Source organism: Sinohyriopsis cumingii, chromosome 15 (assembly GCF_028554795.1).
Source record: "Sinohyriopsis cumingii isolate HCF-2022 chromosome 15, ASM2855479v2, whole genome shotgun sequence".
Taxonomy (NCBI): Eukaryota; Metazoa; Mollusca; class Bivalvia; order Unionida; family Unionidae; genus Sinohyriopsis; species Sinohyriopsis cumingii.
In genome coordinates this window covers 9,295,575-9,322,338 of record NC_142975.1, presented here as the reverse complement: position 1 = coordinate 9,322,338, position 26,764 = coordinate 9,295,575, and the positions used below count along the sequence as shown (strand labels likewise).

General features: G+C 34.0%; 1 protein-coding gene across 1 annotated transcript; it reads right to left on the bottom strand.

Annotated features, from left to right (window-relative positions):
* Positions 1 to 589: 589 nt before the first annotated feature.
* On the bottom strand, positions 590 to 26,764 carry LOC149781243 (SPRY domain-containing SOCS box protein 1-like). The gene is made up of 3 exons (XM_089935326.1): positions 26,617 to 26,764; positions 15,024 to 15,862; positions 590 to 8,563 (listed from the first exon to the last, which is right to left on the bottom strand). Exons 2-3 carry the CDS (start codon positions 15,724 to 15,726, stop codon positions 8,433 to 8,435), a joined length of 834 nt encoding a protein of 277 aa, XP_089791452.1. The 5' UTR covers positions 15,727 to 15,862; positions 26,617 to 26,764; the 3' UTR covers positions 590 to 8,432.

Genomic DNA, 26,764 nt, shown 5'->3' with positions numbered 1-26,764 from the left:
AAAACATCAGTGGATTACTCTTGATGGAATAGATTTGGTTTTGTATGGGCTTTAATGCCATTTTTCAGCGAATGATAGGCTTTACATGGAAGAATATAAAAAGAACCACCGACCTACAGGAAGCAACTAGCTCCTATATCCATGTTGGTCAAGCTGCGAGTTAAACTCACGCTGAAGTGAGGCATATAGCAATTTGTAAAGGCAAGCGACTTAAGCCACTGACTGAATACTTCAGTCAATTATTTTGTACATCTCTGAATATGTTTACTCCATACAAAGGAAATTATTTTCATTCACATTTAATTATAGATCTGTTGTTATTGTTGGGTTTAATGCCATTTTTCAGCACACAATAGGCTATACATGGTGGCCAGTATTAATGGTGGAGGGAGAACCCCGGAACGAACCACAGACCCACGATAAGCTACTGGCAGGCTTTCTCACATACCCACCATGGCCGAATCCGAGACTCGAACCCACGTAGACAGAGGTGAGATGGCAGTGATCCGTAACGGAGAGCACTTTAGACTACTCGGGGCCCCAATTATAGATCTTATTTATATGTATGCTAAAAGTACAACAATTAACATTCTTGTACATATTTCCTTATGGTTTATTTGACCACAATGTATTAATGTACAACCACAGCTAGTGACACACAACCAAATTAAAATCATGATAGCAACATCATTATATGACATTTTAAAACGTGATAATTTAAAACAAACTGGTGATGCATGCAAATAAGGAGAAAATGAAATTTTAATTATAATGAATAATAAATCACGAAAATACTGATACTATCTTAAATAGCATCAATAATGTGGTAAAACCGCATCATCTTTGTAAGTATTGTAATATTAGACAAGTGATCATGTGGCCAAGGGACTGAAAATTTCTGATATATCAATCGCCAAATTATACATATTATGATAGAGTTGAAAACATTCTTTTAATACTATTTAACATTTGGATAACAAGTTAAGTGCAGGAAGAAACTCCTTGAAAATGAATTCCTAGTTTAAAAAATTCCCATAATTTCAGATTTAACATGTTTAATTTGTTTGAATAAGTAGTGAATGACACATTAATGTAAGCAATTAAAAAATTTAAAGGATACAAAATTGCCTGAACTTTGTAAAGTATAAAAACACCTCACTTCTAGGTCGGACTCATTATTATTAATACATTCATACAAAAATACAGGCTTCCAAATCAATATCAGAGCATGGGCTTCCCAATGCTTCAAGGAATTCCTATTGTTTAATATTCAAATTTTAAAAAGTATTTCACAAATTTTGAAAGATATAATGATAACCATAAGCAGAGCACAAAAAAGTTAATTTATCACAGGGTATGATGTTTTATAAACCTTTGGTATAAATTGATGTAATATAAAGTCCTCGTGCCTAACAAAGCAGATACATAATAAATTGTATTCCCAAGGTAAAAACGACATAACTTTTTAAGTATTTTGTTTAAAAAATATCATGATAGGACGTGAAGAATATATTCGTCGCTTATTCCCCTTTGATTTCAATCAGCTACTAACTGAATCTCGGTTATTAAGGGCTGTTCCATTTAAACATACATGCCGCCCAGGGAAGGCAGTTTTAAAAAAAATATATTAACTTTGATTTCAGAGTTCATATTAAAATGAGAAGAAATTTCTAAATTGCATTTATGGGTGTGTACCCCACTTTAAAAGTACCTTCTCTGAGTCTCGTGTATGTTTTAATGGAACAGCCCTAACATTCTTTTATAATTTTTTGATGAGCATCAATGTAAAATCCTCTACATATAAGAAAGGAAAAGGAATCTCTGGTGAAAGAAGTCTTAGAATGCTGAATGCAAGGACATGTCCTTGGAGTAGTAAAATCGGTGTTTGGCACGTGTTTCAAATCAAGACTTGTCTTAAAACCATTGGTAGAAGTACTGAAATTGAGCACCCAATTCGTACTTAGACTTCTGTTCTAACCTGTAATGTTAAACATTTGAGCATGATTGATCAAAACAAATCTATACCAAGTGGAGCAATGAGAATGGTCAGAAAACTAGCTCAGCACAATGGCTGAGAGTAAACAATGCCTGGTTATTGCAACAACTAAATGCATAAAAACTTAAAACCAAGTGCTTGTAGCCATCTGATTAATGTGTTTCTTCATCTTAATATCTTTTTAAAAATATGTCTATAAACATATTTATGTATGACATAAAAACCGACACATTACTCCAGCAGAATAATAAGACTGATGTAAAGTTCTATTATGGCTTATCTTTGCTATTTCCTTCTCCTAAATGGAATCAGTTAACATGAAATCGTATTATATATTCTAAAATGGAAGCTTGCCGAATTTTATTGCACTAGAAGAAATAAAAATTCTTTTTTCTGACAGTAACATCATAAGGTGCATCTTTGGTGAAGCATGAAATAATTACTGAACATGCAAATGTGTGCCTATGTAGGGTTCACACAGATTGAAATAATTACTGAACATGCACATGTGTGCCTATGTAGGGTTCACACAGATTGAAATAATTACTGAATATGCAAATGTGTGCCGATGTAGGGTTCACACACAAAAAAATCAGATTGCTCTCTTCAAGGGAAAAAATCAAGAGTCGGGTAAAAGCATCTACAGATATCTGGGTGTGTTAATGTTAAGACACCAGCTATAGCATCAATTAAATTCTGATCTGTTCCTTTTGATCATTAAACTTAAAGCTACAAACATGATGGTTCATTTGAGGAAGTAAATGACTCACTGTGCAACAGAGCAGCATTTCTGTTTAAATTAAATGCAAGGTACTATGCATGCAGAGTATGTACTTTACAGGTTTAATTTTTCTGTGTACTCTTTGAAAGAGCTGAGCTGTAGCTACAGAACTCAACAATGGGCGGGCATAGACTTGCAAACGTCAGTCCATGTGTGAAAATATAAATAAGTCTCTAAATATAATATTTGCAAGTTAAAAAGAAAAAGCAACACATAAAATAATACAAGTCTAAAACATTTCACAGACTCCAATGCAGTATATTTAGTATTTTTTGCAGTGACTATTCATTACAAGACAACTTTTAAAAGAACTCGTGAAGAATTCTCGACAAGCTCTTGTTCAAAAGATTCCAATGCCAAAAACTGGATTTTATGAACATATCAGATACCATACAACACGAATGAAAGAATATGTGAAATAGAGGATAATTATAAATATAGTGACTGAGTACAATCTTTTATTAATGATTTTTACAAATTACAATACACACCATACTGATTAAAAATCTGGCTGAAATTCATTTAATACATTCATACAAAACCATTCTTACTTAATGAACAAGAAGAAATAATTTACTGCCTTACTGCCAAATCCACTGGCGTGACTATCCACAGGATCATGCAAAGGCAAACCAGGTAACTTCGAGGTTAAATGTCTTGAGCATCTTTGGTTCAGAAACATTCCAAATAATTGGAAATTGTGTTCATGTCTCTATTATCATCTCACTTTCACATCTTTCTGCTTTGAAAGAGTTGAAAACTGAAAATGCATACCTCATCTTGACTTTACATGATGCTGTGAGAAAATACACATGATTAAAACAACACTTCTTTGAGTTTACATTACGTTATAAAACAATCACACAAATCTTTTCAAAAGTTAACATATGCTGCCATCTTGCACACCAGTCTTCAATCATCCTGTAAATATTTGACTATTCTACAATTAAATTTTGTCGCAATGAAGCATAGTTTTAATAATTAAAACAATTGATATTTTGACCTACATTCATAGGCTCCTGTCTAGAACATGATCAAAACCTGCATACACTTGGTCACAAGCCCAATTCTCTAGTGTTGCACAATCCCACAATGTAACTGATTCTTTATTTTACAAATAAATAAATTCCTGATAAATATGTACACGTCAACATGTTGTTCACCATATAATTTCATTCTTCCATACAGAGTTACAATAACTGCCGACACATGACTTGTAACATCAAAGAACCCACAGCAATTATTGTGTCTTGAATTTAAAACCATTTCCACTGATCAAGTCTGAAGCTCTGGACTTTGAATGATGAATGAATTTATGTTCAACTATCTGTCAAAATGTTGTAAAAAAAATGTACTGACTAAAATTCTGAAAAGAATAAAGTGTTACCCCCTCTAAGAGTTTCTACAACTTTACCGATACCACATCATACAATCAGTGAACTCTCTTGAGATGAATACATCATATTCATTGAAAATGAGGTCATGGTTTTACTGCAATGTTGGAAATTAAACTTGTTTCAGAATAATGAAAATAACACTTCAACTTTATGATGTCACCAAACAAATATGTAATGACATCATGAAATAGTCAAATGCTACCATCACTGTGCAAGAGCATCAGCTGCAAATCACATGACTTTTGCAAGCCAATAAATAAGAATTTCTCAAGAGTCACATGATCAAACTTTCACAAAAGTTGAGTTAAACATAAAACTTTAGTCTGTTGCCTAAGCTGGAATAAAGTTTTCTAACTGAAAATCAAAACTGTTGAAAAATTATTCATTGATTGAACTTGTGCTTCAAGCAATCCATTCATCTGCATAATTAAATATTTTCACTACTAGCCAGTCTTCAAAATGTTCATAATGTGTAAATAATTTAAAACATTTAGGAAACTAAACCCTTAAATTCACATCTTTTTTCAAATCGTATATTATCTATAAAACACCATACATACAAAACACACTTTTATCTTTTGTATCAAATCAAGTAGCATTCAAAATGTCAAATACCCCCCCCACCCCCCACTTAGCTTCACAAGTCCTTGGCATCTTCACTGAAGGTAAGCACATAGGACTCCCAACCATCAGGTAAGTTAACTTGGGTTATTTGTATGTGGGTAATGGTAATAATTTTTTACTATGTGAGTCAATAGTATGACCTTTGAATAGAACAATACTGTTTGAAAAAATAGTTCAGTTTATGGGCAAACAAACAAAGCAATTTCAGTTTCAAATCCAAAAATGTGATGGATATATATATATATATATATATATATATATATATATATATATATATATATATATATGCATATATATATATATATATATATATATATATATATATATATATATATATATATATATATATATATGCATATATATGCATATGCACTTCTCCAAAAATTGCATCTTAACTTTTAACTTAATGATACTTTTGTGTGCAAAGCTTGAAGGCTGGGACAAAGAGAACTATAAAACTGAAGAATTAAATTTAACTGATGCTGACTGTCTACCTGACACTAAACATGATCTTGTTACTTTTGCACATTAAATGATCATCATTCTAAATTCTGACCCTGACTGTGCCCGTCGTAATGCTTACAATTTACAAGCATTAAAATGAGGTATACATTTAAAGTTATGTTGTGAAAACTAAAAACAAATTAAAACTCCAAAAAAGTAAATCACCAATGAAAACATTGGTTCATTCAACCAAATATAAAAAAATATCTGAATAAGGTTCTCTGCTAACAGTAATGTTCAAGGATCAGAAATTTAAAATTATAAACAAAAAAGTAACAATTACTTAAAATTAAAACAATCTAAAAGAAAAATAAATTATTCTGAAATGATAAAACAAGAGAATGATTCCATAAATCAAGAAATGCAAAAGTTATACTTATTTTTTGTCAAATTCACTTTGACCCTGCATATGATAGGTCTCTATCTTTATTATCAGGCAAAGAAATAAGGTCATTGTAACCTAGACACAGAGGATAATGACTAAGGGAAAGAGTATTATCAAACCAAAATTTAATTAAACACTGCATAGTCCCCCCTATGAAGCTATTACAAGTCCACAATAACCACGTGTAAATATTAATTATCCATCAGAAAATAAACTCCTACTAAAGTGATTCTGACAATTAAATGTTGGCTTTTCTAACTAAAGTGCTTTCTCACTTTTGTGTTAAGATTTTTATCTTTTGATTGGCAATATACAACCAGTTTTGCAGACAACAGTGCATAACAGACATAAAGCAATAAAAGAACATTATTTTTTATAATATCAAAGGTACAATGATGAGTTCATAAAAACCAGAAATTAATTTTGTCTTTTTTTAAAATAATTCATTATACAACACCGAGTTGATGCTGAGGACAACTACCATATTGTATAATATAATCTTTAAAATGTATGTTTACCAATGAATATTTAATCTACTTTCAAATGCACTTGTCTGAAAATGCCTTTTGTGTAGGCTAAGATGTATACAGTATGAAAGAATCTCTACGAGCATATGTTCCACACAAAAAAAATAATACTAAACATATGAAAGCATAAAATGTAGGCCAAAGTTACCTTTTGGTTGCAAGGGTGTAGAACTAGTAGCGATACATCTAATTACCAAGTTTCATGGTTCTGACATTAAAAAAAAAAACCACATTAAAAAAAACTTTAATACAAAATTTCAACAAAGTCACTGATAGGTAACATACGGTACAAGAGCTTGTTTAAAATATTAAATAAAAAGTGTAGCATTTGTCAAGATGCATCCTCTCACCTAGTTTCATGATTTCCATTGTATTAGAATGTATACAAAAATTTAAAATATGTGGTCAATGGCTAAATGCTAAAACTTACCCTAAGCCAGTCAAATGTTAAATGTAGGTCACTGTGACATTCATTTGATGTTTGGGTGTTGTTTTAAAAGAGAAGCACAATACCATTTATTGCCTCATCTGACAATTCTAGCATAAACAGTGCTCAAGAAAAACTTACAATTCAAACTGAAGTCAAGTAAATAAACAAAATAAAGGTCATACTAACTTACTTCATTATGAAAGTGTAGTACTCATAAAGCTGCATTCATTCATCCAGTTTCAAGATTCAAAGCATACCTACAGGGTGCAAAACTATTTGGTCAAGAGCTAAAAGAAATAACTTATGCTAGCAACATGTGAAATGTTGGTCATAGTTATCTTCATTCGTTACACAGATGTGGTTTTTACTTATATGATGCATACAATTTCGAAAATGAACATCCTTGAAGAAAAAAAAAAAACCTAAAACAAAATTTAACCCATGTCAGTGATGCATGATATATAGGTCACATTAGTCTACTTTTGGGATGAGGGTTCAGTACTCAACAAGATGTTTCCTCTCACCAAGTTTCATGATTCCTGGCATAACAGCATGTCTACACTACAAAAAATAAACTGATTCAAGATCAAACCCTTTTACCAAGAATACACAACTAATGTACAAGTATGTTCAAAGCTGGTATCCTCCCCAGGGTGTAGGTGCACTGAAGACCACAAATTGCTGCCAAGGACTGAGGAAGAAAGAATGGTTGAGACGTAGTGAGGCTATGTAACTTGACATCAATGCCAATAATAGTACAACAGCTCTATACGTCATTGAAGTGAACATTTTAACATAAAACAGCCAGATTTGTATCAAGCTAAAGAAGATGCCACCTCAAAGAGCTACAACTCATTATTGTGCTATGTTTGATAAAATGGAACTGATACATTGCCAAGTGTAGACAAGCGTTAGCATTAGATTTTTGACACAATCAAAAAATTTCTTTTATGGATTTTACCACATAATTAAACTTTTGGCAATCAGGAAAATCTCGTTTAAATTTTGGGGGTGTAGTATATTATAGCATATGCCAAATAAAAAAATACAAAATGAAACAAAGAAATTTCTGCTCTGACTTTTTTCCCAACTTCAAACTTTACCTTTATAAACAGCTTAGCACATGGTTTTACCAAGTATTTCTAATTAACCATAAAGTAGAAATTTAATCACAAGTTTAAGACTGGTATGTCATCGTATACATTCATCAACCTTAAGATCACAAAGTTAGTTTGTAATTTCTCTTCAGATAGCAATGGATGAAAGTTACTAATTTCCAGATCCAATATATTGTATATAATCCCTTACAAGTCAAGTTCAACTGCAAACAACGCAGACTGTGATCTGTCATTGCATAAAGCACTGGCAGATCAGGATTTATGTTATTTGTTCTACTGATTACTCCTAACAAACTGCTTAGACCCATATTTCCCAGTACATTATGCAATGGCAGATCTTTGTCTACGAAGTCTGCAGTTGAAATGGACTTGTAATAAAGCATATAGAGCAAATTATTGCTCATGCCAAAATGCACACTGTAACATGCTGGATGACGGTTTTTTACTTGAGATTACTAATATCAAACATTTTTACATTCATCAAACTCTTGAACAATCACATAAGTCTGCAATTGGCTGAATACATGTACTTCTCAATTTATTTATAAATATTTTTCACTTAGAATAAGGTTACAGAAAGTCCAAATATTGTTAAAAACAAGATGACATGGTAATGAAGATGACAAAGGCGAAGGCAACATGCAGGAAACGAACAAAGCAGCTGTGTGGGCTAGGACTGGTAAAGTAGATAGTTTTTTATGGAGGTGGGCAGTGGTAAATGATGGATTTCATGAAGTCGATTCTTGCCTAGTTGTTGGCGAATAACTCGACGACAGATGTCCATAAGAGGTAGCGGTTCCGCTGTAAAAAAAAAAAATGACAAAATGAATACAGCAATATGATGCAAATATTCAGACTTAATATCTGCAATAATAACAGCAATGCTGGATTAATACTATTCATGTTACAATGAAAAAATAAAAAACCCAAACTAACAGCTGAAAGTAGAATTAAAGACTAAACTGTTGTGTAAAAATAAATAGTCTTATCTTTTTATTCCTGTGAATGAAGTAAACAAAGTTTCTTAAAACAGGCATACAAATTGTCTCAGAGTAATTCTTGTGTATATATATATACACGCACACACATTTATATACTCAATGAAATGCTCTACACACTATTTGAACTAAAAGAATTTGAGTCTATCATGGGATAGTAATCACTAATCCCAGCGAGTTTGATGGAAACAACACCCCATACTGGTCGATTATTAACCCATCTTCCCTTTGAGATGCCAGTGCTTATAGCTGTCCACAGGCATATAATCACTTTTGCTAATCATTTTAATCCACAGTCACTTCAACCTTTTGGAGTATGGATGTGCCAAATTTGTGTTGAACATCAAACTGAGGAGAAAAACTTGTGCACATCTGATAGCAAGTAAATGAGGGGAACAATGTGTCATGTATACAAACCTGAAATGCATCATTGTTTCTGAATGAATGTGACTGGTCAATCAGTGGGCTGACACTTCCATACATGGTCTATGTATGTTATTTCAACAAGGCCAGCTCCAGCTTGAATATACAAGCATTAGAGCTTCTGTCTTTATCATATACTGTACTATATACTGGTAGGTAATTCATTCTACAGTGTATATTAAACATCAACTTAAGGAAATCAAAGAAATTTACCAATAAAACTAAGTTTTCACCAGCATTTCTTACGACAAAATCCTTGAATAGAAAATTATGCAAATTGTCAAAATTAATTCAAAAAATGACAGTACAGTAGTTTATGTTTTGCTTAAAGGGACTGTTCATGATTTTCAATCAAATTTAAAGGGTGAAACCTATGAAAGCTGCATACAGGCTATTACACTGACCATCCAGAAGTTCTGCTGATGTTAACTGGGTCTGGTAGCTGCTTCTGCAACTGAGACTGGATCTACTAGAATGTGTTGCTGTGGAGCCTAGCCTCATAGATAAAAGCTTCAGAAGGCTGACTGCCCACCAATAACCTAGACCACATCTTTAAGGCAAGGCACAGATATTGCTCGTATTTAACTTCACAAGATGTTCAGGCAGTCACATAATATGCTGTGATGAGAGGGGTTGTTATATCTTTTAATCTTTTTGCTCTGGCTCAGTTTGCTTCAAATCAAGTCTAAGCACACATATTGGGTCCTGCTTGAAGGCCTCTTGGGTTGTATCAATGCAAGAGATAGGTCTTGTGATGATTTTCTGATTGCCCGTCAAAGGCAACCATTCTTAGCAATGAAACTGGGTTGTGTCATCATGGACTGCTGAGCCATCTGATCAAAAAATGAAGGTAGGCTGTGTCAACAGAGAGGGCATTTAATTCAATGACTCTTCAGTGCAAGCGATTTAAGCCTATGAAAGTCAAAGTAGGTCATTAAGTCAGAGATGTCTTTGTTATGACCAAGATACTCTCTACCACGATGACAGAATGTGATATCATAGAGCAGTGAAATAGATGCCAACGTTTTCTCTATGAACAACCAAAGGAAAAAATCAGCTACCTAAGGATGGGTTAGAGGCTTCTTCAAGAAGATTCATTGATCCAGGATTTGTACCAACAGAGAGGGCCAATCAAAACCATTTTGCATTTCTGGCTCCTCAAATTTTTTATAATTTTTAGAACCACTGATCGTCGGGAGGTAGACAAAGGCCCACAGACCCTCTAGAGATCTCGGAAATGCTTAATTACGCATATTTGGATGCCAATTTTTGATCTGGGATGCAGAAAATCACTGAGGCAGAGTCCTCTGTACGCATGTAACAGGTGTGCGGAAAATTCAAAGACTTGCCAGTCCTGCTTCAGCCACCTGCTTTGTGGGAAAATGTGTTGATCAATTAGCTGTGCTGATATTTACAATGATGGAATTCAGTGACTGAAAGACCCCTTGATGTGCATACATTTTGCCATTTTATAAGAGTACATAAAAATGAACATGATGCAATAGCTGGGCGGCAAGTTCAAAGGCACTGACTGGCGGCCAGGTGAGAAAATGTACTGATATTTACAGTGATTGAATTCTGAGGCAGAAAGACCCAGAGATGTACATGTGGTCATTTATAAAAGTACATCAAATAAACAACTTTAGCTTTCATTATTGTGTTCATTTCCGAATGTAAACTTCGCCTTCTTCTGTTAGGAAAGCAAAAACGACTTCGCACTGTGATTATTTATGAGGTACATTTACTGCCCATACCATATATTTTTTAAATGCCCCTCACCTTAGCCCGGTTAGTTCCAGTGTTGTGGCGAAATGCATTCATCAAGACATCAGTAGCTAGGCCTAGGTTTTATATCAATTACGTTGACAAACTCTTGCCCATTCACAAGCATTATGTTTTGATAGCTGATTGACCATTAACCCTTTTCCAAGTAAGGTAGCAACTATCAATTTCCTGCATGCTATCCTTTGATGATAAAACATACAAATTTTTGTTTTAAGATCAGAATCAGTGATCTGGATATATATTAACTGCCTTTTATACAATATTTCATCATAAAATTAGTTTGAAACTGTAAGTTTACCAGTAGGCCTAATGGGAAATAATGGCGGACTTCGCTAAGCCTGAGATGTACCAGTTTATTAGATTGTCTGTTTTCTTAAATCATCGGGCAAATATATTTAGAAAAAATATACAAATCATTGAAACTAAAGCCTACATATTATTTTATTAAAGATTTAACTTTGAAATGCCAAGTATGTAGGTCAGAAACATATGGGACAATGCTATGTTGTGGAATTTGCGAGATGCGCTTTAAGGTCTTAGCTGTTTTCTGACTTGACAAGTATTTGAGAAAATACAGGGGAAAAATAGCAGATCAGATACTATTGCCTAAATTTACTACAAGTATGTATACAAATAAATAAACCATAAATTTTTGATCACGTCAATGGACTGTTGTAATGAAGCTATATTATAGAGAGTGATTACATTACGAAAACCTCCCCATCTAAAAATAGAGTTGGTTGAGTTAAAAATTAGGTCAGTTGGGTATCCAGAATCACACTTTTTATTTGACCGTATCACAGGTGCCTGAATCAGATGTCACAGAGACAGAATGGTTTGCTAAACATTTCTTGTCCACTGATCAGGACAGTTATTTTAGTTAACAAAAGAATTGCAGCAAACTGCTCTTTAGTCTGACTTGACAATGACTGATTGAAAGTATGCAATGCTGGTAAATGACTATTTCGTTGCACAAATTATAAACCTATACACAAGCATCTGTAAACTCAGCCTACCCTATTGCATGCCTAGGTCTTCCTTGTCCTTTTGGAACCATTCCCATCCTGAATTTAGTCTGGACAATTATATTTTTTCCTCACTTAGTGTGTCCCCTAGGGATGCAAGACTGAGAGGGCAAAGGGAAACACTGCTCACTATACACTAACTTCAACATAATTGTGACAGTATTTTTTTATTTAAGATTTCATCTTTTTGTAACAATTTTTGTTGTTGATCACTGACTATATATTACTGACTGATACCAAATCAGACATTTCTGTTAGCAAATAAATTGATCACCTTGTGTTTCTGTCACAATGCAAGCCTTGAAGAACTTCATATAACTATAAAATAGCTGACTGAAAGGTATGTTAAATTGTTGCTTAAACTGTTGCACATATCATCCTTTGGTGATTTGTTATCACACCAAACATATGCAATCTTTTCAGTCAACACTCAGTTAACATCTGTCTCAAACTATCAACATTGATCATGTCTTTTAAAAGGAACAGGTGGTGAGTATTTTGTAGATATAACTTTATAAAGTATCATTACAATACCTTCTGAAGTTCAAAAATTGTTCTCTGGACAAAGATGCAATTTACAGAAGGCCAAGTGGTCCAGAGCGCTCACCATTACGGACCACTGCCATCTCACCTCAGTCTGCGTGGGTTTGGGTCATGGGCTCGGCCAATGTGGGTATGTGAGAAAGCTTGCTGGTAGCTTCTCATGGGTCGGTGGTTCTTTCCAGGTTTTTTCCCAGGTTCTTCCTCCACCATTTATACTGGCTGCCATGTATAGCCTATTTTGTGCTGAAAAATGGCATTAAACCTTATAACAACAATAATTTCAAACATGCAAGGAACGTGTAGAACTTGAACTTACAGCACTGCACAGTTTATATTAGTTGCATATGCCATCATAAAACAGTCTGCTTATAGCATCAGAAATAACAACTAAAGGCAACAAAAAGATGCCCTAAATTAGAATGCTTGGCATAATTTGAACATTTAAATTTAATTCTGATTTTAGTCCCATTTTCTGTGTAAAATATGCCACTGCCATGCTTGCCTTCCCTCTTATTATCCTCGACCTCAAATTGAAGTAGGGGTGTGTGGTAAAGGTACATGTCACACCAATTAGTCAAAGTACACAACAGGGCAAACTTAATGAAAATAAGTAAGCATGATCAAGATTTGAATCAAATGCTTGTAATTTTTTTTTTCAAGTGCAGCAGATCATCATTTGCATTTCATTATGAAAGCATTCATTTGTCAAGGTACCATATTATGTGACAGGGTAAAATAGATTACACCTTGTGGAAGCTAATTTCCTCTAGTATGTCATTTTCAAGTTCTAATAAATGAAAGCTAATTTCTAATATATCATTTTCATTTGCACAAAGTTATAATAAATTAAAAGATACCAGTTCAGACTTTTTCATACTTGTATGTATATAAAGAATAAAGTCTTAAACCAAGAAACACATTTACGACCAGTACATGTGCTACATGTTAGTGCAGTTTTGCATAATCTGCAGTTCTGCTTTACACAATCTGATGTTCATGTGATAATTTTTAAGATCTTTCTACAATCAATAACATACATGCATAAACACTAAATAAGAAACCATCTGTAACATCATTTTGAACTTTTTGTTGCCACAAGTTGGAGAGAGCGTGGAGAGAATGCATGTTAGATGAAATCACGAAAAAAAATCCAAAGTATTCCAGTAGGTGATGTAAGTAACTACAGTGATTTAATGTCAATGAACAATTTAAATAATCATGTACTGTAGGAAAATGAAAGAAATCAAGTCCATGACATTTTGAAATAGCAAAGCTTAATTCTGCACATTCCACAAGGTCACGAAAATAACCCTAATTCTGTGAATCTTTCCATCAATGTCTGGTCATATTGGTATAGTCCATGTAATCATACTAATGAATATCATGATCACTGATTTTAATTGTACAACCCATACTTTTTGTGATGAAATATACAAGAAAACTGCGTGATATATAATGTTGAAAGAATAGTAATTTTCAACTCTTGCCACTTCACAGAAATTGTTATTGCTAGTCCAACGGCACACCACTCTTTTACTTATTAACTTCCAATCAAATTCTATACACATTATTTGCAGGTCGAATTCTACTTTTAAACAATTAGGCCAAAACCAAGTAACTTTTGTTTCCCAATGCTCTGGTTTTAAAACTAGGGTGGGTAGGTATTTTTTTCAAACATTATATGTATTATAATGATAGTATACATAATGTACTAAACACCTCAAGTACTAGGCTAAACAGCTCATTTAGATGCAAAAATAAATTTCAGAGAATTTTTTAAAAAAAAATTTTTCTTCAAACATATACGTCATGATGATTAGTATATATAACGTACTAGGCACTTCAGGTGCTGGGCTGAACAAACTCAATATTAATATTTTTTAAATAATTTTTAAAATTATACGGAATATATCAAAAGTGAAAAATGCTTTTGCATTAACATCAGATCACACATATAAAACAAAATTATGCAAACGTGCTGCACATGCTGAATGGATATGTACGTCACAGTTTCTTTAAAAACTGCATGTTTTATATCCATATAAATGTGAAACAAGCAAGATCAGAATTGGTATTTTTAGTTTATTATTACTTCACGAAAAAATTCTGAAATGTGACAAATCTAGTCATATGACCTTATAACCTCCACATTAATTTGGTTGTTTATTTGTTATAACAACATTTCTACTTCAAGATGCCACACCAACTATCAACTCTAAATCCTTTCCTGTAAACATCTTATTGATCTCCAAAGAAAGTAAACGACTTTCTCTGAAAAATACTACTATGGTACATGAAACATGCAAATGATGAATCTTAATGTTTTCCTTGTCGGATATAGTAAACTACAACTTTAAGATACGAGTGGGTTACATGGGAGATAATCATTTCCTCTGAGTTCCTCAATACATTGAGTAGTTCCACAGCGACCATGCTGTGGATTACAATTTATTATTTCAGGCGTTTTTTTCTTCACATAATACTTACGGTCTAATCCACCAATGTAGCGCATTGTAATTTCACAATGTCCCCACACTGCACTGACTATTGGATACAATTTTTTCCCTTTAAGTCCTCTGTATGCCACTCCTAGATACTGTCCATCCACCATGAAACTCAGAGTTCCTTCATCCATATCCAGAACTACAAGAAAACTATCTGGCACAACAAAGTTTTCATCCGAATTCAAAAGACTAGGATATGTAGTACTAGGAAGATTTTTCACATCATGATAAAATTTGTTTCTACCCAAGTCCCACCCCCAAGATTCTCCACTACTTCCGACTAGAGACTGATATCCTACACAATGTAAAGGAGCATCAACTGTCCCCACACCAACAACAGCGTGGGTGCCTCTTTGACGGGTACTCCACACTATTTCCCAAACATGTAAACCTCGTGTATATCCAACTTTCCCTCGTATACAGTCTGTACTCTGAGCCACTGGATGTCTGTGAAATGTCATTTTGTCATCATCTTTCACGAATATATTGAGAGATCTATCATCAGGATTCCAGCTATGAGTGAGCTGGATTTCCTTTGGCGCAGATGGCATGTCCAGTAACATGTCCAATCTGCTGGGTTTCTGAAAATCTGGGTTGTAAGCTATTTCCCTGCTAAGAGCCTTGTAATTTGGTTCCCGAGATGTGACCGTTTTTATTCCACCTGAAACTTTCTGCCCCATGCTCATCGCTGTACGATATCAACATGAGTGATGTCGAATGTACCCCCTCTTGTGTTCCCTCTGTCCAAAAATGGCTAACGTGGTCATTCAGGTCTGATTGAGACTATTCTGCCGAATTAAAACTAGTGCTGCTTTTGTTCAACTGTAAAAAAAAAATATTAAAAAAATTAATATTCATATCTTTAATTTATGCTCTGATAATAATTACAATTGGTAATCATACTGCTTGTATATCCACTTGCTTCTTATGAAATCTACAATTCATTTTTCATATACACTTTTATAGGATTTGCTGTGTTTTCTTCATGGTGTACTCTTGTGCCTTCATGGTTAACACAGCTATGGAAAATGAAAAATCTTGAATTTTTAAAGGATTTTCCAAAATGCATGTAATAATTTTCAAGGACCCAATTTCTAAAAGCTTATGGAACAGTACAGCTGTGTTATAATAGTATGCGAGTAACATTTGACCCTCCTGTAAAAAAAAGTTCAGGACTTTTAATGCACTTTTTAGATTATAGGTTAATTTTCAAGCAGAGACGCATGACACGCATATCTGACACAGACTTTATGTTGCCATGTGCATTTTTTATGCAAATGATTCAATCTCCAATTTATAGGCCGCGTGATGACATCATGTATAAGTAGGCACTGTTGCTTCCCCTAATCTCACAAAGTCTCGCACAATTTCCATTGAGCTCAGCAACATGTCCTGAAAAACCTGAATGCTTTCCTAATGGGAAACATGTATCCAGATAAAAACAGTGCATTCAGAATCACAAGCCAAGAAAGTGAAAAAAGTTGAACACAACAGAGTAACTGTGGAGCTTAACTTTAAAGAAAATTATAGACAATAATTCCTTGGCTGGAGTACAGCACAGCCATTCGGATTACTGGTGTGACTTGTGTTCACGTGATTGCAAAGACTACAAAAGTGAATAACATTTTTGTGATAGGGTTTAAGAATTTTCACAAATCTGCCCTTGTTTGCCACAAGGTATCTGGAGAACACATTTACATTATCACCCAAGGCATTCTTATGCAACATAGAAGCAGTATGCTTGCAGAGAAAAATGCTTTATTTGGATTACAATGGAGGGGGGATGTGTCTTTGTAGTTTTTGTTGCTTTGTAAGTTTAGAAGACTTGAAAGTTCAATTGTAACTTGGGTTCAATTACAACACAACTGGTGTATTTGTGATCAATTCAAATTAGACTATTTGAAATTGTAATTGTAACTGAATTACAAAGCAAAGATAAATAAATCAGGGGTCAAGCTAGACTAGAATTCGAGGGAGAAGTGACTTCTTTTGGACAGAACAGGTAGAAGTGAGAGTGCAACAGGGAGAAGTGGATGCGAAGCAAGAAACACATTATATATATATATATATATATATATATATATATATATATATATATATATATATATATATATATATATAGTCAATGTACATGTTCTCTTATCTGAAGTATGCCCTCTATTTCCCAGAATGCATATTTGCATTTAACATTGGATTTAAGCAATACATGTACTTTATTTTCAAGTCAAAAAATATTTTGGTCATATGACTCTAAAAGAGAATAATAGAAAATACATTGTAACAAATTTTACCATGTACATGACAGCAAATGCACATGCGTCTTCAAATCATACTGTTCTTCCTCATTTCTTTGTCGCAGATAAAACATTAACTTTTCATACATAACACAGTAAAATGCATACAATTACAGACATGGCTCATTTATATGAACTAAATCCTTCATTCCATACTAATTCACACAGATGTGGGTGCATTATTTTTTTTGGAGGGTTTTCCGTAACGTGTAATAAATGACTTTGCTTCATTACAACAGTTCACTGATCAGATTGCACATTTATGATTTATTTATTTGCCTACAAGCTTGAGGCAATTCTAGGCACTGGTTAAATAGTATCTGATTCGGTGTTTTTTTCTGCATTTTCACAAATACAAGTATAGTCATAAAACAACTTTGACCTAACAATGCTTTTCCATTCTCGCAAATTCAACAACAAAGCATTGACCCATAAGTTTCTGACCCACATAATTTCATTTTAAAGTTAAACCTTAACACATTAAACCCCCAGAGATGACTTAACGGGATAGGAGGTAGTAGCCTACTGCCGAGCTCTGTAGCGTCATGGTCATACATGATATACTAAAGTGGATGGTATTATAGAAAGGTAGACAGATGTAGCTCTACAATGATACCAAATAATTTGGAATATCTAGTTGCACTACAAAATACAAATAAAAAAAACTCATTTTTTGGACGACTTTTTTCTACCCATAATTCAACTATGGTCGGAATCCGATTTTGTGTCAGGATTTTAGACTTTTTGGTCTCAGATCTAAGGCAAACCGGTATGAACCGCAAACAGACAGATGAGCCTTTGCAAAAAATAGGATAAGATGGGCACTTGGAATAAAGAGTGCTCTCCACACAAAAATAATGGCTGTTTAGCACCAAAAAAAAAATTAAATAAAAAACTCCACATTTTCCCCTTTCTGCTCATGCGCAAGTCAAATAGCCAATGAAATATGATGTTTCTAACACAACTAGGCAGTATGTTATCGAAAAATGACTGGGGGATAGGTGTTTTCGAGTCTATTCAGAAATAACTTTCAAAATGCGTTTCCTACTCGATTTTCAGGCGAAAATGACAAAAAGTTCCAGGGGTTAATGTGTTAAATAACAACAATACCTAGATTTTGCTATCAATGAATTTTATATTTTTTCTGAATATATTTGCCCAATGATTTACGAAAACAGACAATGTAATATACTGGTACTTCCAAGACATAGCGATGCTTGCCATTAGGCCACCCCCCCCATTTCCCTGTTACTGGTTCACTGGTTTCAAACTAATTTTATGACAAAGTAGTGTATAAGAGGCAGTTAAAATATCTATATCACTGATTCTGATCTTAAAACACAAATTACTATTTACATACTATTATTAAAGCTTCCTGCAGAAATCGGGCACCGACAGATACTAACTTACTCAGGAAAGGGTTAATGGTAATTCAGCTACAAAAACACATGCCTGTAAATGTGCAAGAGTTTGTTTGTCGAGGTAATTGAGATCAAAACTAGGCCTAGCTACTGATGGCTTGATGAATACATTTTGTTACAACTCAGGGAGCGCTATACAGTTTCGCATTTTGCATAGGGTTAGGATTTTAAAGAAAAAGAATGTCCCCCGCTTTCCTCACTGGTTATACTGGCTATTTAAAAAAGACCTTGTATATCTTAGGTATAATGCAAAGAACCTTTAATTCCCTTTATTTTGGTGTATGATTGATGGGTGTACTATGGGTTATAGAGTATACAGCTTGGCCTTACTTCAAATGTGCACCTTTCAAAAAAGTGCTAGCTCTACTTGGTCATTTTCACTTCCTGAACTTCAGAGGTAAATTGTATAAAAAAGAGCCGATAACTTTTTTACATTTTATATATTTGGTAATTCATTCATTGCACTTTCAGAAGCTGGTATTGTCTAGTCTGGCAAAATTCATTTTCCCTATTTTAATAGCTGCTATGTATAGTGTACTTTAGACTAATTCAGACTGATCTTTTAACACAAGGGAGCAGTCATTTTAGTTAGCAGTGTGCTTAAATCATGTAAAATTTCCAAAAGAACAATATCCAAAAGAAATATCATCCACATTACATTAATGTAGCATAGAGGTATGCAAACATTCTCTCCACTGTGCATGTTTTAAATGCGAACTACTTCACCTTACATGTCACCCTCTCAAAAGTACATATTATCTGGTGAGCGCCACCTCAACCCTAGAATTAACCTAAGGCAAGGAGGCATCTCAAAAAGCATGGTTTGTCACTGTATATCTAAATAAATCACAGGGCGCAGTCATTTTCGCTTTCCTACCAGAAGTGGTGAAGTTTACATTTTTTAGGTGACTTAGTCGCCCAGTTCACCTGGTAGCATGATTCCTGATAAATGTTTTTCTTTTTATAATTCCTTTACAATTTTAAAAAATTGAGAAAATATACATATTTATTTTAACTGCCATATGTTACACGAAAAATATAGGAATAACAGAATAAGCATAAATAATTAATATAGAATAAGCAATAATAAAGCAAAGCTTTAGATAAGAAAACTGTATAGAAATGATTTTACTTAGTCTCCTGTGGGATTCAGACTTGGGTACTTATGTTTTGTCATTACTTTGCAAGTTACTGAAATTGTAATTGACATCTGCAAGCACATCATAACTGTAACTGATGAAAAGTAATTGAACCCAAGTCTGTAACGTACTAAAAGGTGGTAGGTGGTGAACCATTAGCCTCTGATTTTTGGATTAATGTGTTCTAGGAAGAAGTATAAGATAGCTGATGAAAGTACACATTTTATGACAAAGGCAGTTAATTTACTGACATTTTTTTTAAAAAAAAGTTTATTTGGCTTATATGTTATTTGTAATGTTTTGGTTTATAATATTACTACAAAAAAAGATGAAGTAGACTGCCACGAGTACAACAATAAATTAAAAGGAAAATGGACTAACACACTCTATTTATCTCATTATTGTGCACATCTGATTTTGTTTATCTGACTGAGAAAGAAGGTAACTAAAAATTTGTTAGTACATTCTTGTGTCCAATTGCCAATACTTCTCTTAGTACTGAAATGGCAACATGTATTACCAATACTTTTAGCTACCAAAGTCCATTGTGTGACTGTTGGTCAATTGCCATGTCCCTAGTGTGGTCATTTTATTACTCCTCTTTCAGGGTGTAATGAGCTCATGCTATGGCAAACTGCATACACCCTGGTACATAATACACAGGATCTGTCCCGTTTTATTTTATTCTGATAATTCTAAGTGAACCACATACATAGACCAATGGCAGAGCATCATGTGTCAACAGATGCAAGTCTAGATGTCTGGCAGTAATGTGCATTTTATTTTACTGCCCCTTGAAAATAATGTATATACCTCACACAATCAGTAACAACCATAAGCACCGACTCCAATAACTCTGAATGTGACTCTTGAATTAAAAAGTTTAGAGTCCATTTATTCCTAATATAGAATTGCTAGTGGCATCTGTTCTGTCACACATCTCAACCATTCTGAAGGCAGTATTGCACCATGTATGATCTGCCAGAGGACATGTTTGGGGTGAGAGTCCCCATGGCTAACTCTAGATACAAAGCCAGCGAAGACACAATCAGGGATTGTCATGGGCTTCAGCAATATCGCAAATTGCGTTTCTTTTCCTTATTGGCGACAAAATAAACCATATGGTGATTTTTTGGGCTGTTTAATTTGTACTTAGAGTCACTGAATTGGAACGGAGAAATTCAAATGGACCACAATAGGCTGCCACAATCTAGTACTGCTTGTTGTCAGTGAAGTAATAACTACTCCATCTTGTTCAATTTGTTGTCAATGAAGTAACAGCTACCCCATCTTTTTCAATTTTCATTACCTATTCATTAACAGACTTGGAAAAATATTCACTACTTGTTCTGGTGAAATTTATTGAAAATTGGCGACAAAATATTGCGGTTGGCGATTTTTGGGTGACAACGTTTTAAAAACCAGGACCATCCCTGTACAATAATTATAAGTCAAAAGAAATTCCACTGGGACATAATGGACATGTATGCTGTATATATCAAAAAGATATTTTGGACAGTTCTATGTATAAATTTGGCTGCTTGTCAATGAAAACTGATATTTCATCTGCTGAATGAAATGTGAATGGAAAATGCACAACTTTCTTACTGTAGAATTTAAATTTGCCTGGAAATATTACACTGCTTAATGTTTTGGGTCATATGACAACTGTTACTTGTTGTTGTTGTGGGGTTTAACGCCATTTTTCAGCAAACGATAGGCTATACATGATGGCCAGTATTAATGGAGGAGGAAGAACCCAGGAAAACACGAGAAAAGAACCACCGACCCATGAGAAGCTACTGGCAAGCTTTCTCACATACCCACATTGGCTGAATCCGAGACTCGAACCACTGCAGATAGAGGCGAGATGGCAGTGATCCGTAACGGAGAGCACTTTAGACTATGCCACTCGGGGCACCAACAACTGTTACTATGAGCTAGTTTTGCAGAATTTATGTCAGCAAATGTTTGACAAAATATGACTGAATGAATATACTGATTATTTCTGGACTTCATCCATATGGAAACAGTTAGAAAAGTCTTTTAGCTTATTTTTGTCTTTTTGCAAGCTTATATTTCCTTTCATTTTTGTTTACAAGATGATGTGATAAACGCAATGTTTAAAGCCCTCCACTTCATTTTTATTTTAGTCAATTCAAATAATTCTCATTGTATGTCCCTCTCACTGTAATCTAGATTTGTATTTATTGTCTTTTAATTGTATTCCCTTTTTTCATCCATTTCTAAATTTTCTTTCTACCTCTTTGATTGTAATCCTGATCCATTCAGCCTGACAATGAAGACTGTCTGCCATCATTAATAATTACTGCACTTGGTAACCTAGTCCAAGTTTCCTCTTGCCACCCCTTTTTTGATATTTGGACATTTATGTTGGGGTGTAGGGTCAGAGTCCATTCCCTATCGAAAAGTTTGAATTTGCCGACACTATCTGGTGTCAGCTTAGGGTAGCCGCATACTAGCTGGCCTAGCAAACTATAACGACCGTCCATTGAGATATACCTGCATGAAATCGATTGGAATATGATTTTCTAAAAAATAGCAAATATAGCATTTGTTATATCTTTAAACTGCTGACAGATGAGATGTAACTACACTGTTGATGAAATTTGACCTGGAACTAGCCATTTGCATTCTGAGTCACATGACTATACAAATCTCCCAACCTACATGTCAATGACATCAGCATTCCAATAATCATGTGATATCAACGATATATAATTTTGAATGTTGTTATACATAGAATTAAAAAATATTAATTAAAAGTCACATAATACTTGTAGATAAATATAATGCACACTTAATTCCCAACATATTTATTCTGAGAACAATGACTAGAAACCTATCGGTATCGCAGCAAGATGGAGAAAACCAGATTCTTCAATTTTGTTGGTATCACTTGACTACTGCATTGACCTGTGCTCTCTTTTGGTAAACTTCACTTCGTTAAGCACTGTATGTGTGTTTTGAATGTAAAATAAATAAAGCACAATTATTTGCTGCTGAAAAGGCTGTAGAGGGCCATAATATCATTTGTTAGGCCAAAGTGGGACAGGCAAAAGTTCTGTAATTAAGGAAATACAAAAGAAATTGTCTGCAGCTGGTAAAAATATCAGTGTAACTGGCACAACAGGCATTGCAGCACTGAATATGAAAGGATGCACAGTGCATTCCTGGTCTGGAATTGGTGATGGTAGATATGACAGTGATGTACTATGTAGAAAACTTCTCACTGATAAACATTTTCATTCATATAAACAAAATATTTTGAGAGCAGACTGTTTGATAATTGATGAAATGTCTATCGTTACACTGAAACTTTCTGAACAAATTGAACATGTAGAATGAATAAACATTTATATTTTTGAGGTATACAAGTTATTGCAAGTGGGGATTTTTATTCAGCTTCCACCTGTACCTGTTCCATTGGCATATGATTTGGGTGAATATTGTTTCAAATCCTCCATATTTGCAATGCTATTTGGGCATGAAATTGTCCCTGATGAGGTCATAAGACAAGATGAATTAAATTTCATAAAGGCTATCAGTGATGTTTCAAAAGGAGAAATCCCTGAAGATACCAAAACTCGATATTGAGGCTGTAGAGACCTATCTCCCCCACCAACCCCGAGATGACCCAATCAACAAGACTTTGTGGATGGAAATTTGATTATGAAATATACAATGCATGCAAATGTATGGAAATGGATGGTATATCAAAGTGTTATCAGTCAATAGACAAGGGTGACAATAATCGGTGCAATAAGATGTTTGTTTCAAAAGTGTTATACTTGAACACTGACTGTCCAGTTATGCTGGTCAAAAACTCAACACTAGTAAATGGTTTACAGGGAAAGGTTGTGGCAATGAATGAAAATTCTGTGACAGTCGATTTTGAAAATAATTTAGTTCAACTGGGAAGAGAATTTAACTGTTTACTGTACCACTGATAAAAAGATTGTAGCCACAAGGCATCCAATTCCACTCATTCTGTCTTTCAGCATTACCATTCACAAGGCACAAGGATTGACCTTACACAGCTGAAGTTGATGGATCAAATATTTTTGCACCAGGTCAGTTAAGTGTGGCAATGGGGAGGACAAGACATCAAATGAACTAAGGATTGTCAGTTTCAATTCCAACTCTGATTCAAAATAGATCTTGCATGTATGAATTCTACAACAAAAGTTTTGTGCATTCTGATTCAAGTTTATAATGCTGTAGACATTGTTTCTTTATTAGAGAACCTCAGTGTTGACTTTGATTATGAAACAGGTTCTAATTCTGATAACTCCAACTCTACTGACGGAGAGATTTTAGAAGTTGACCATGACATTTTAAAGCATCACGTTAACCATACAAAAATGAAACAACTTATCACAGATAATGCAATAACACCAGAGCAAATGAGATTAAAAGTAACACTAACAGAAATCTTCAAAAAGCATCTGCAAGAGCTGAATACATTTTTTCAGAAAACTAGATCCAAAGACATGGACCGAGTATTATTCTGTTGGGTGACTTGGCTTGAAAATATATTAAAGTCATCTTCACGTGCATAGAGATAGCCATATCAAATATGTGATTTTATCTCAATCATGATAATTATACTTTGTAAAAATAAAGGCCCAGTCCAAAAGTAAGTAAATGAACAGAATGGTATTTTTAAAAAATACAATTCCTGTATTAATTTGTATTCCAGTCATCTACTTTTTACCGGGATAAAGTGTAAAATTCACCAGCTGCAAATTTAATATCGGGGGTGGGTTGCACTAAACACATCTGGAATGTCAATATGAGCATAATACAGATGCATGGAAGGCTAAATAATGATTTCACTCCAAATTTAAGGGGGTTTGTGTCCAGAAATCTTTACTGAGCCAGAACTTTTTTTTATAAATCTCTTTTGTCTGATTTATTTCTCCAAAATAATACAATGTAGTCCATTATTTTACTTGTTTATATATCAGGGCAAGAAATAGTTTTTGAATGTTTGACAACTATAAATTTTGATCCAAAAATTTGAGGACCTTATACCCACCACAGTTTTTTAAATATAAAATTAATACCATTCATATAATAGCATTATATTTGGGGTGGGAGGATGTGTAATAATAACCCAATTAGTTGGTAAGTGTGTTGTCACTAGTGAACTCCACCATCAAGTGCCCCTGGTAACACTGGATCGGTATGGTTTTCATGAAACAGATTTGGAACATCCCAATGAGCATATGGATGCATGGAAGTTTAAATAACTATGTTATTCCATATTATATTAGGTGCCAACCATATAATTTGTGGGGATTGGGGGTGTGTTACTGGGATTTTTTGGGGCCAGGGTGATTTATTCTCTTTTCGATCAATATTTGTTTTCAAAATTATAGTTCATGTAGCCTCCTTTCGTCCATAAATCAGAGCAAGAAATATTTGTGAATCTATTTGACAACTTGAAATTTGGTTCCAATAACTTGCAGTACTTTAACCCTACCCATTTTTTTTTTTTTTAAGTTACAAAACTGATAAATTGGCAACACAGCATCAAGTACCTGTGATTGGCAAGGAATGATGGTGGGGGGGGGATTTTAACTTCAGTCCACTAGCCAGCACATACCACGTTGAGATTGTAATTTCTGCCCTTCCCCTGTATTAACCAGATTTTCTTAAGCTTTATGTTGTGCTAAACGTTTGGGTTTTAGCGATTTTTGAATTAAGATAAAATATTTTTAATTTCCCTTGTTAACAAGACATCACATTTGGGATGTCTCTCCTTTAATGCAAATGTTAAAGTGTTGTGATCGCTATGATACACGTAAAATATAGTAAATGAACAGATTAGTTGAAAAAATGATACGAAATAATATTGACTAAATGATCCTGAAAGAAAATGAACTTAAGTTTTATCTTTTTATTCAAGTGTATTAGTTGTTTATATACATCCTGCTCAATAAGCCCATTCACTCAGATGCAGACCGGAAGTTGATCTTTGGAATGGTCACCTTTGTGTGAAAGACACAAAGCAACGGATAAATTTTTGAAATATTGGCCCTTCAGAATCAGTAAGGTTGCTTACATGGTAATGGTTGAAAAGTGTGAAGTGTCTTCTTTACAGTGGTGTACATTATGAGTGACTTAATAAGTAGATAATATTGGAAAATTAAATCAGAGTCATCAAGGGGTCAGACTGTGACCGGCCAGAGTTAGTTACCTTGTGCTGTACACATTAGTTTACCCCAGAATCAAGTGCCTGTGATGGAGATGTAAGCTAATCCTTTGTAGATCTACTCGTTTTTTATTCATACGTAAACTAATCATCTCCCAAAAATGGGTTGCTTCCTCTTTAGTACTTTTAATCAAAACTCAAGCTTCCAGGCTCATTTTGAAATGAAACTGGTAATGATTTTTTAAATATATTTGTTACCATGTATGGGTAACTATATCGTTATATATATCAAGGTCTTAAGCCGTACTACGTGGATTTGAAAGCTAAAGTCTGGGTACATGTAAATTACATCAGCTTTCTATTTCATATTTAAAGTCTGTATATTCCAACTGTTCTGACTCTTAAAGAAAATAAGAAATTATGACAAAATGTGTTTGTTCCTTTGTTATTTAACTAAAATAAACTTCTTCCGGTATAATGCCAGCAGCTATTTCAACCATACTCTACGATTTATATTGGCATTTTCAGATGTGTAACTTACCTTGGAGTACGTATAATCAAGGTTCATACATTAGATGAACATTACTATAAAGGGCTGCTTTCGCTTATTCCAAATTTTTAGGTTTATGGCTTCATTCCCAACTAAACGTTATGGGGTACATTATTCACCACACGAAGACAAAACTAAT